The 13314-nt window shown below is 41.8% G+C and overlaps 1 protein-coding gene across 5 annotated transcripts in view; it reads right to left on the reverse strand.

Moving 5' to 3' along the window:
- DOCK11 (dedicator of cytokinesis 11) overlaps positions 1-13314 on the reverse strand; it is a 1133414-nt gene that overhangs the window by 804166 nt on the left and 315934 nt on the right. For all 5 annotated transcript variants that reach the window (XM_086918718.1, XM_086918717.1, XM_086918722.1 and 2 more), the window contains one exon: positions 8345-8482. In XM_086918718.1, the coding sequence (XP_086774844.1) occupies positions 8345-8482 (138 nt within the window). The remainder of the gene's footprint in view (positions 1-8344; positions 8483-13314) is intronic.

The raw sequence follows: 13314 nt of genomic DNA on the forward strand, positions 1-13314 counted from the left end.
GTGACTCCCTGCAGATTAAATAACTCTGCATCACAGAAATGTGATGAAAATGTGTTTTTTGTAGTAAAAGTTAGAGGTCTGCAAAGGATTCTGGGATATAAAACGCAAGTTACTCCACCCTGGATAGTCTTAGGTTGGCTAGATTTCCCTGGGTGCTGGCTGAACCAGAGTCCAAAACCCAGGGGAACAAAAATGGTAAAACAAGTGTTGTTATTATTTTTCAGGTCAAATGGAGCATTCACCTGAGTGGCCCAGTTCAGGAGCTCTGACTGTGATCACCATCCTCTGACCTGCTGCATGGTAGAGTGCCCAGGAGGAGGCCTTGCGGGCCCGGGGAGGCCTACCCTGGGCAGCTGAGTCCAGGGCCTCTGACCAGGACCCGTCAGGCCCATGGTGGTCGCTCCCACCCTGGGTTCTGTCCTCCAGCCAGCCCCACTGCCAAGGGCCTGGAATGGGGATCCATCGGACCTGGGGAGGTTTCTCCTGCTTGGCCGGGTAATTCCTTTTGGTGAATCTGACTTTTCTCTGATGGGTGGAACACTAACCCCACATTTTCATTTTATACTGCCTTTTAATCTGGATGTCTTCTGCAAGTTGTACATCGGACTCTGGGAGGCTTCCCCTGCTTGGCTTGGTTCTAAAGCTATGACCGAGCCCCAGGCGGGCCCTGGGGTTGGTGCCCCCCATCCTGGGCTCTGCCTTCTGTCTCACTGCAAGACCAAGCCCCTAGCATGGGCTACCACGAGCCCGGGGAGGACTCCCCTGTACGGCTGGTTCCAGGAGCTGCAACAGGGCCCCGGTGCCCCGCTGGGCCCAGGGTTGGGCTCTCCCACCCTGGGCTCTGTCGCCAGCCTGTGCACTAAGCATGGGCGAATTTTGCGAATCTCGCGTTCGCGAATTTTGCGGATTTGCGAACTCGCAATCCGCAAAATCCGCGAATTCTCACGAATTTGCGGATTTTTTTTTTTGTGTGTTCGCGCGGGTTTCTGCCAGTTTGCGAGGGTTTTGTACAATTTCGCAAAACGCGAACTTACCTGTCGGGTCGCAAGTTTCGCGAACTTGTTGTTTCTACGTGTCCAGCCTGTTTGGGACACTCTTCTTCATCACTGCCACTCTCTGTCACCACTGCCACTCTCTGACTACTCATGCCACCCTCTGGCCCACCCATGCCACCCTCTGTTTCATCACAGCACCCTCTGGTTGTCCAGTCAGTGTACATTATTGTGGCAACGCAAGCACACCTTCCCTGCCTCAAGTGACCTGAATTAATTTGGGGCTGATTAATGTGTCACAGAATATTTTTTTAGCTGGCACCTGCTTCCTTAGTGCTTCCTGATTAGTGATCTTTTGCACTTGCTAAGTGCTTTCATTGTTGCAAAATTAGTTACAACACCTGCCCTGCCCCAACTGACAATAATGAATTAGGGGCTGATTAATGGATTTGAACTTCCAGCCTGGCTCCTGCTTGTCTCCCTTAGCTGTAATTCAGGACCTTTGTGGCATATGTGTAACTATTCTGAGGTTCAGAGCAGGGTCACATAATAGTTACAACTGGCAACTGAACTCTGGAGGGGCCCCTCAGGAAGCACTACAGGAAATGGCTACTAAAGATGAGCCTGAACTTTTGAACCTGGTAAGTAGTTTCAGTTTTGCTAAGATCGTATTTCTGCAATTTTGCGCTTATTCGCGGGGCGCGAAGTTGTACTGGGAAGCCGCGAACTCACACGAACAGTGCGAGCAAGCCATGAAATCCGCTGCTCGCGGATTTGCGGATTTTGCGGGAGATTCGCGAATCTCGCGGATTGCGAATTTACCGAAAATCCGCAAAATCCGCGAGCGAAACGGATTTTCCGCCCATGCTTACTGTGCACCACCAAGGGCCAAGGAGGAGGGTCCATTGGGTCTTGGGCGGTTTCTCCTGCTTGGCCAGGTAGTTTCCTTCCGTGCATCAGACTTTTCTCTAATGGGTGAAACACTGAATCTGTATTTTCATTTTATACTGCCTTTAAATCTGGATGTCTTCCGTAAGGTGTCAGCATGTTGCTTCCCTAACACTCATTCAAGCATACTGTGCACCGCTTTACCTGGATGTACATGGCCCGGGTTACTGTACACACCTTAATGAGCTGGTTATATATTCATTGGCACCTTCCCAGATATGTCCATGTTTATAACATATTTGTATTCGAGGCTTGGAATGGATCGGTCTCCAAGACTCGTTTTCAGCCCTAAGCACACCCCCCCTATTATCCCGCGCAAAAGGCCTTGTTTAACTTGACTTCAATCAGGGTGAAGTTTTCCAGCTGCCTGGGGAAACAGGACGGTTATCAGAAGTATTGTCTGTGCTTGCGCCACGTCTCTCGATATTGAGCTATTATACAGGCTTCACTTGTTACTAGATGTACTGTGGTTCTTTGGCCCCATCCATAAGGATTTAAAATACCATTTAAGGGTGGTTCCCTTTAGTGCATCTGACTTTTATCTCCGTACGCACTCACCAGTCCCCCTCCCAATACATTTTGGCCATTTTGACCTGCCAAAAGCTGTCAGAGAAGAACAGTGTGGGTGCAATAATGACTGCACCTGTGAGTACAAGTGCCCCAGGATGGGATATTCCCGGGAGTGGTAAATACCACCTCTCGGAGTTTGGCGTGGTTGCATGAAGCTGAAAGTGTACTTATGGCTGTGCCTTGCCTCTGACAACTGATACAATATGGTCTTGATGGTCGCCTAGGACACCAGGCTCCAGGGCTTTCTCTACACCCTTTGCAAGTTGGCCTCAGCTCTGCCTTGGGTTCCATAGATGCAGTGCTTAATTTGAGCTGCTGGTTGCCGGTGCTCGGTGCTGCCACTTAACTTTCAACACTGGCTCTAGTTACAGTCCACCATATGGTGGCAATTTGTGCCTAATTTGGAGAGGAGCACAACAACAGGGTTTAGTAGGTCAATAGATATTAAAGAAGAATATTACCTGCCACTCACAGCATTATTATAGCTTTGGATGGCCTAGAATAGGCAGAATATTGACACTTGAAGGAGTGTGATGGTTAGTAGTTTAATTGGTTCTGCTATTGTCAGTGATGGCAGGGGCAATGGGTGGTGCAGGCTGCAGTGGCCTCCCAAGAAGGGCCCTGCCACATACTATTTCTCAAATTAAGCACTGCATGGGTGACAACCGGCCCAAGTGTTCATTGAGATGTTAACAGGGCTGGCTGTAGGGCGGTGCGACCGGAGCCACCGCACCGGGTGCTGACTCTTCGAGGGGGAGCGTGTTTGAAAGTATTTTATGGCTTTAAAAGCATCTGCTGCTACATTGCTGGCCTCAGGCAATTTTCATACAACAATAAAAATGTCAAGATAAATCTGGTAATTAATGTTCTTCCTGGAGAGAGAAGGAGTTTTGTCTAGTGGAAGTTTTAACTCATTTTATGGTAGCACAGAGAGTTAATGTGCCAGCTGCAAAGGATGTGTACCATGCAGATCTCAAAGTGCATATAGTTTAAATAGGTCGGCGCTTTTGTCAGAGAGATCCTTTTGGTACTAGCAGTGTACATTTTAAAAACCTAACATGGAAAAGCAAGTCAACAACTGTCATCAAAGAGCTGCATGCAAACTGCAGGTATAGATTAGAGTGTTATGATGTTTTCCTCCATCTTGCATTATTCTCATGTTTCAAAAAGGGTTCATTTCAGTTAAAGAAATCCTTATTATTAAATGTAACCCCCAACCATGGGGTTATATTTTAAATTCTGAGTCTGTGCTTCTCCAGACCAAGCACTGAAACTACCGTGTGTACCAGTATGGATGACACATGACTCACCTTGTAGTTTTCTGGCTTATGTAACATTTCCTGTAAACTGATTTACACATGTATGATTGATTGTCTCTGTATAATTAATGTGTGTGTGATGTAAAGTGCTCTGACACCCTACACTGGTATAGGTGGCGCTATATAATTAATTAAATACATCTGAGAGTTTGTGGTTATGGAGATTTGAGGGGGCACTGTTAAAGGGTAGTAGTGAGGCAGACTGTGGGGGTGCCAACAAACATGGTCGCACAGGGTGCCACCTGCACTAAAGCCAGTTTAACAAAACAGGGTCTTGGCTTCTACCACAGCAAGGCTAAGCCAGATACGTGAAATAAACAACACAGGTGCCAATACTGTATTTTACTCTCTATAGTCTTTTAGACCCCATATGAACAAAACATACCGGTCTGTTTAGTATAACGGCACTAGTTTATTGATTTATTTGTTCCACTAGTCCGAAATTATTTTTTTAGCTTTTTTCAAGAAAAACTTTTTTTGTGCATGAACAAAAAAGTACACTTAAATACAATCTATAATAATGACAAGCAATCACTGTACATATTTACAACTCATTCACTCCAACCTCAAACAAAAACATTCATTCTACAATCATACCAACCCTTGTACACACAATGAATCAAAAAAATGTGGCCCTATGTCAAAACAAACGTTTTACAAATACACTTAATGTGCCCTAAAGGCCGTTTCAATGCAACATTGTTACATACAAATATTCAATTGGAACCATATCCTATATTTTTTTTTAAAAACATCGTCCTTCTAATCCTTATTATTGACACTACGCCAACTACAGTCAACGCGTTTCGAACTCCCTGATTGTGGAGTTCTCCTCAGGACCATACAGTTCTTAATCCTAGCGGGATGCAAATACCAATGGGGGGGTTTTGTGTGGTGAGATCACAATGTTCTTATTTACGCAATGATCTTATTCCAAGTGGCGGGACCGGGGTGCCCGGTGTCAGTCGCGAGTAGTCCAGCCCGGGCTTAAAGATTGCTGTCAGCGGTCGTTTTTAGTGCTCGGTCATAATTCCACGATGTCAGCTCCGTTAACGGAATAAGACCATTGTGACTTCATTGCGTAAATAAGGATGAGTTGTAAATATGTACAGTGATTGCTTGACATTATTATAGATTGTATTTAAGAGTACTTTTTTGTTCATGCACAAAAAAGTTTTTCTTGAAAAAAGCTAAAAAAATTATTTCGGACTAGTGGAACAAATAAATCAATAAACTAGTGACGTTATACTAAACAGACCGGTATGTTTTGTTCATATGGGTTCTAAAAGACTATAGAGAGTAAAATACAGTATTGGCACCTGTGTTGTTTATTTCACCTGCACTAAAGCCAGCCCTGGATTTTAACGTGAGACGTGAGTCACCTCTTGTGATACTGGGATTTGCAGGGGTTGCATCATGTTCCCTGTAGCCTGATAAAAGCTGGTATACAGGATACCTCACCGATATTACCCTCTAAAAGAGTGCTACAGCACCACACCATTGGCAGCAATGAGAATGACAGCGTAGTGCTAATGTCCCCTAAGAGAAACTCTCTCACCATCACTTCCCCCTGTAATCTGAGTTGTTCTGAGTGTCATAAAATGCTTTGCCTGAAAATGGCAGTAGATGTTGTCCTTTCCTCGTTCAAAACTCCTACATCTGAAGACTGTACTTCCCGGATATCGAACCCTAATGTACTATTCTGTGTTTATATCATGATAGACCGGATGTTAAATAGCAGCCCACGAAGATGGTGGTCACACACTCCTTAAAATCCCCATAGTGACGTCCTGTATAATGGCTGAGGGCCCCAGCTGTTCTGTAATATATGTATGCATTGTGCGGCTGCCAGATGTAGACAGGCTTCCTCGCAATCTTTACTGTGTCATGGCATCTGCTGGAAAAGTATAATGTCACATGACCATGACAACAATCTACACTTCCTCTCATCTGAAATTACAATACATTTTAACATATTGTTATGTTGGCTGTTTACTAATTTTTTATGAGAAAATTATGTTATCGCTGCTTTTGTGACACCTACAATCGCTTACCGCTCAGATTATATGTGTGTTATATATTGAACGATTCGACCAAGCCTTGAAAGGTCCCGACTGCAGTTTCCGTCTAGTGCTTTCCAAACTGAACTGTCTGATAACACACGACCTGTTGCCTATTTTCATTTCTGTATTCAGGGTTGATTTTCAAAAATATATTAGTTTCACAGTGAGGTGGACGTCAGTGTTAGTTAGTACATGCCTTAAAGGACAACTGGACAAGTGAACTTGCGGGTGTACTAGGGGTTACCATGAAGGTTCATGGAAGTGTGCTGAATCCTGTTTTATGGTCAAATTCACATCAGCTTCCTTCCATTAACAGAGTTTCAGTAACTTATGTTGCACAACTGCTCACCAAGCTACAACTTGCAACAAAAACAGCTCATTATTAATTACACAGGCGAAACCTATTGCATTTACCAATGCTTGTTATTTTAATCCTGTCAAAGGAAGCCCACAAATAAAATCAAACATAATGGGCATCTCTTTACACAGTTTTAACAAAGTCTGTAGCACAATGGTCCGTAAGTATTGTTCTAGAGATTAATATATCTGAGAACTCCACTGTTGTACGCACTATTGTAAAATTAGGTGTTGACAGCAAGCCCTATGATAATGAAACATTCCATGAAAGTGGGTGACGGCGCTGTGTACAAAAGCATGAGATCCCTCTAGAAAGTAATGACTTAAGCTAAGTTTTTTCATTAATCTCTATGTGTGATTAATGATAATTGGTAAGCTGATTGATGGACTATTCTTCTTCCCTCCTCGTGGTGTAATTCAGATGCCAGTTATAACCTTATACATCTGCAAGTGGTGGGGAGGGAGAGATTTTTTCCAACATGTCGAGTAGGGAATAACTTGGTACCTACATATAATAGCCACAATACTGAGGAAAAAAATATTGACAGATAACCATATATAGATTTTCTATACCTAACATCACATATACGTACCTTAAAGAGTTACGAATAGTAAATCTATACTTTCCTATATGCACTTACCTTTCGATATTTTTGCCTTCAATATTTTGGCTACAGTAATAAGGTAGCATGATTTTCCCATATAGATACAGTCTACCTTGTGATATGCCATTCTCCATATTTACAAAGCAGCGTTAAGCCACTTTTTGTGGCTTAACGTCGCCTTGCAAATAAGGCCCCTTTGCACGCATCACTATGTGAAAGGGGAGTGCAATTGGTGGTGTGGTGGGCATTCCACCGCAACAACCATTGCTTTTGGCGCTGCTCCAGATTTAGAAGACGGTGTAAATCTGAGGCAGCGACAAAAACGAATGCCAGAAAAAGATTGTTTATGTGCAGGAAGATGTCCCTTTCTGCACATAAACAATCATTAAATAATGACGATTCGCTACTTCTATGTGTGCTCCAATTTACAACAAACATAGAAGTAATAAATCGCCATTAGTGATTGTTAATGTGCAGAAGGGGACATCTTCCTGCACATAAACAATTATTTCCTGTGCAAGGGTACCTGCGTTGGCAGTAGGCCGCTAAATTTAGCGCCAGTGCTAGAGAAAACACAGAGGTGCACCGTATTCTTGTGTCGGGGCTGTCAAATTTGGCGCAGCTCTGCGCTTCGAATTTTTCTCGTAAATATGCCCCTTTGTGTGAGCTGACCTGCCCATAGAGGGCCTAATGTATGAGGTTTTGCCATTGCACAGCGCCGAAGGCCATCCTGCTGCGCTGCCCTATGGCAAAAGAAAAGGGCAGGAATGTGCCGTATCTATCAGATACGGCGTATTCTTGTCCTTTTCCCATGCACCAGCGCACAATGGGCTGCCGTGCGCCAACGCAGGCACCTCTGCACCCTGGCGCAAGGGTGCCTGCGTTGTAGGGATGATTGTTTTTGTGCAGGAAGGAAAACCTTCCTGCACAAAAACAATCACAAGAAGCTTTTTCACTTTCTATGTATGCTACAGAATGCAGCACACATAGAAAAAGGAAAAACAAGGAGAAATAAAGATATATCTTCTTGTTGAGTTTCCCTTATGCCTCCCCTGGGGAGGTGTAAGTTTTTTACGCTGCCTCAGAAATACGATTTCTTGTAAATCTGGGGCAGTGTCAAATAGTCATGGATATTTCTGGGAACACCCCAGCAAAGCCCATTGCACGACCATTTAACGCAGAGAACTGTGTTAAAGGGAACGAAATTTACAAAGCAGCATTAAGCCAAAAAAAGTGGCTTAGTGCTGCCTCGTAAATATGGAGCAGGCTCATGCGCCACGGAACGTCACAAAACGTGACATTCCGAGGGTCCAAGGGCCCTCATAAATAAGGCCAAAATTTAATAAAACCTCCTGCCAGGAACGCCTCCCTCTCCTTTCTTCAAGATGATATCTAGAACAGGCATTGTTTGATATGTGCCACAAATACGTGCACAGTTATTTTTTCAAAACAATTTAAAATATAGAAAACATAAACATTGAAATACATACGTTTTGCAATGACCCGTCTGATTCGTTATTCATGCAACACAGATTGAACAACAGATCGTGGCAGTTCACAATGAAGCGACGACTGCACTTCTCTTCAAATGGTTTGATGTCTGGTTCAATTCCCGAGAAGTCTAGCCTCTGGAAAACAAATGGACCACAACTGGTAAGTAACCAAGTTTACTAACCACTTCTATTTGCTAGGAGCTAACAGAAATTTGAATTAACTACAGATCTGCAGGATTATTCACACTGGTTGGAGGCAAAGCAAATGGAGACCATTTCATTGTTTATGTAATGATAAAAAAGGAACTGAATCTTAAAACATAATACAGTGGAAATACTTTTTATATAAATATATATGGTGTAATATTTCAAAGAAAAAGTCAAAGAGAGCAGACCTCTTCTCATAGGCTGCCTTAATATTGGCAGCTCGTGCTTACACAGGGAGGCAGCATATATATTTCTACAACTGTTTTAAGAGGACAAAATAAATATGGTGCAGAATCCATTTTACACCGAATAAGGCTGCTGTAGTTTTGGATGCACACCCCAGATTGGCGAGATCTGAGCTTATACTTTTACTTGTGAAAAGTCAGACATGGTACACGTGAAAGTGTGCCTTGACAAGCTCAAGGTCATATACCCCATACTAAAGGCAAGCTTACAGCATTGCACAACTGGACGAATGCCTAAGTAAACATCTGCTATGACCTCAGGTTGTTCTCACAAGAAAAATATCTGTATCACTATTACCAAGTGAGGTTGCGGAAAATTGTATTTTTGCCTAGGGCAACAGAAATCCTTGCCTGGCCCTTTATTAAATGAATAAGTGACGCATTGGCATTGATACAAACCACCGCTTTAAAAATGACCTATTTTGCACAAATGTGAAGCGGGATATTTAATGTACTTATGAGTTTGAATTCACACTTGGTCTAATTTACATAAGTTCTCATTTGTTCAATCAAAGATTATTTTTTGAATTGGGACACGTTAAAGACATGTATCCATAGATGTTTGTGTAGCAGCACCTTTAGAGAAAGTTCAGCATTTGTAAAACCACAAAAAAGTATATTAACAGTGCTGTCTTTTTCTGTATGTAGCGTTTTGGTGTAAGAAATTTGATGTGGCATTTATCTTAAATACCACTGGATTTTTGCAGTAGTACTTGACCAGCTTAGGCAACATGATTGATTACATTATGCGGCAAAGGCAAATCATGCAACAATGGTGTGGTACCTCTTTCCATTATAAATAACTATTCAGGACAGCATAGTACATTTTGCATGTGTTATATACATGTCTTACTAAAAGTTACTTTAGGGCTCAAGGGGAAACATCAATTATAATGCAGTCATTACAATGACCTACCTTTACAACGCATTGTTACAACGCAACTGCCTTTGCATCGCATTCAATTACAATGCATGCCATTACAACGTATGTCACTACAACGCATGCCACTACAACACATGCCATTACAACGCCTGCCATTACAACGCATTATAAAGTACGTAATGGAGATTTCTTTAGTATTAGGGTGGGTATGGGTTTCGGGGTACATGGGAATATTAATTTTTACCCCCTACACTATCCAACACTTTCCCTACTGTTGCACTCACTGGAGTGGGCATAGTAATGTTTACCCATAAACTATCCAACACTTACCCTACTGTTGCCCTAAAAGTATTATGTGTTGTAATGGTATGTCATTTAATGGTATGCGTTGGAATGCATTGTAATGGTAGGTTTAAAAAAATGCGTTGTAATGGCATGCGTTGTAAAATCATGCAATGTAATTGTAGTTGCGATGTAAAGACTGCGTGGTAAAAGCATGTGTTGTAATTGAATGCTTTGTAACGTCATATAGTTGGGCTCAAGACAGGGGTACTCAAAAGGAGATGCAACATATTTTTGATTCTTCTAACATATCAACACCGCACTGATATAAATGCCGAACTGCAGCTTTGAGAAGAGTGTCTGTGATGTGATCATGAGTTTGAGTTAAAAGTGTAACAAACATTGTCTAGGCAGAATTGTGACTTCTTTAAGAGTCTCACAAGTCCCACTGTAATTTGGATGGGGTTGATAATGAAAGATACTTTCCCTGAGGATCAGAGTTGGAAAGAATAGGTGAGGAATGAATATCGATAAAATGATTACATTCATTTACCAAATAATCATCAAACGTAGTAGTAATGGGAAATGTTGAGCACATATTGGTAATTTTGTTGGTGAAAAATGCAGATAAATAATCACATATTTGCTTGTCTGGGGCGAAAGTTAAGAATTGCGACTAGGATGAAGCAAAAACCGACAATTTCTAGTGTTTGTTTTGTAGAATTAGCAGAGGCAGAAATTTGTTTTTCAAGAGAGGTTGCTTTATTCTGTTAATTTTGTGTTTGATTACATTGGTATTCATAATGATAAGTCCCTCAGACAGCAAAAGCTATCTCTAGCGAGACCCAAAGAGGACTCACTGTGCAGATTAGTGGAAAGCAGAAAAGTACTCATCTTTCATGTTAGTGCAATGTGAAAGGATTAGGGCCTCACTGTTCAGATTACTGTACAATGGAAATGAAAAAATGAAAAAGGACTGAGGTTATAATGAATTCCTTCTAAAAACTACCATCCAGTTTCTCCTTTACGGGTTCTCATTAAGGTATTCGAGAAACATGTTCATTACATCAGTAACTCCTTTTTGCACTCCATTTCCATACTTGATCCAGCAGAATAAGATCATTTTATTCTCCCCAGCAGTGAGTCAACCTTCACTGAGGTGGTTGATGAACTGAGATGCATGCTGGATGAAGGTGGCAGTGCAGCTCTCATCCTTCCTGACCTCTCTGACCCTCATGATATTCTGCAGATTTGATGATATGAGATTGGCACCCAAGACCCAGCCCTTAGATGGCTGAGATCTTACCTGCGACCAAAACAATTAAAATCTCTTCTGGCTTTTCTGCATCCTGACACAAGGGGCCCGCAGTGAGCTTCTTTATGACCCACTTTGTTTAATGTATATATTGCCTATATGACACTCTTGATCAGGTCAGACAGTATTACCTTTATGGACTATACTGATGATAGCATTGATCCTATCATCCATTGGGATGGCTTGCTTAGCTATCCCAAAGAGTGGTTCAAAACTGACTTTCCATTGTTGCATCTTGGATGAACCATAACTCCTTAGAATTAAACTCGAACAAGACAATGTTCTTGTCCATGGCCGTTCCAATGAAGTCTGGTCACACACCTGTGCTGGTGGCCCGAGAAACTGAGATTTTCCCCTCCAACTCCTAACACATATATTAAAAGCCTGGTTGTTTGGATTGATAAATCCCTTGTTCTTAGCCTGCAAGTCAATAAGGTTACATCCTCTAGTTTTTCGTTTTAAACGTGTTAAAGGTAATTACTCCCTTGATGGCTATCGATGCAAGCAAGCAGGTTTTCCTGGCTACAAACATGCCAAGTCTTAGTTGTTGCAATGGTCATTCCTTTATCTGCCTAAGAAACTGATCCACAGGGTTCAGGTGATTCAGAGCTAGGTTATTCGCAAATGTTTTGGCTTTGTCAGAATAAGAAACAACTCCCTACACATACGGCAAGTACACTGGCTGTCCACTGGGCAAAGAAGTTTATAACTTTTTCATCGGGCATTTCATTGTGTTGGCTCCAGTTAGCTTGTGCCTAAGTTCTTCATCTAGTATCCTATCAGGACATTGTGCTCTTACTCTTCTGTTAAGTTAAGCACTTCATTCTATAAATGTGCATGTTGTTGGGGACCGTGCTTTCAAGGTCCTAGCAGCTCAACACTGGAATGTCCCACCCCTTTAGTTGAGAAAATGATTGTTTCAAATTCAGGAAGTTACGTAAAATGCATCTTTTCGAAATACATAATTATAGCAATTCTTTACTGATTACATATATTTACCCCTAAAACACTGATGGAGCGAGCTGTTGAATGAGTTTTTGTTCATACTCGCAAATTAAAACTTCCATAACAAACGTAATTGTATTAATAAGCATGTGTTGAATTTATTAATCAACTTAGTTTTAAGATGCATACTCTCAGAAAAACACGGGGACTAATTTTTATTCTCTATGTTGCAAATGCAAGTTTGTGGAAAATAATAAATTAACCTTGTCTATTGTCTTTGTCAGTATTAAATGCGGCTGTTTAATTAATGGCATGTGCCTATTTGTGTGCTTATGTTATGTTATGTCTTTTCTGTGGCAAAAAGCTCGTGGAGAATCCTTATGGCCTAAAAGAAGAAGAACTTAAACCAGTGGAATGCAGGCTGGGCCTGCCATGCATTGCTAAAAAGATTCAGTAGTCAGCTGTATTGAAGGAGGCTGACAAGTCAAGAAACATGAGGATGGCTGCAAAAAAATGTTTTTTGTTTAATTGAAGCTCATCAAGCATGGTGATCAACAGTGTAGCTGTACTGTGTCTCGGCTGCAAAGCCGCCTGAGACCAATCAAGGGTAGTGGTAATGTCAAGACAGGAGGACAGCCTTTTGGCAAGGTATTAGAGAGAGCTAATAGTACCATTACCAGTCTATTGTTTTTGGGTTGCTAGAGTCTTGTTCTGATTTTCTCAGAAGAGGAATTTCTACCCTCATTTTGCATTTTTGCTTCAATCAAAGAAGAGATATTAAGATACTATAATAGAAATTCTTAGAGCTAGCATTTTAAATTTGGGAACCTGAAAGGGTCATCGGAAGAGCCAGAATGCAGAAGTCATCACTTTGTCATACAGAAATATGCTATCTTGTCACAGGGAACTTGGGAGGTGCGCTGTCTGAGGAGCAGCCTTCATGCAATATACATATCTAAACCACAACAAAAACAATTAATAACAATTAGGGGCTTTATTTACATGGAATAGCACTTTGTATTACAAGGGTTGTGAGTTAAAAATGCACCACGACTGTTTGATGTAGACTTGTCTCCATTTATGTTCTTCA

The sequence above is a fragment of the Lissotriton vulgaris genome, chromosome 4_1 (assembly GCF_964263255.1).
Source record: "Lissotriton vulgaris chromosome 4_1, aLisVul1.2, whole genome shotgun sequence".
Lineage (NCBI taxonomy): Eukaryota > Metazoa > Chordata > Amphibia > Caudata > Salamandridae > Lissotriton > Lissotriton vulgaris.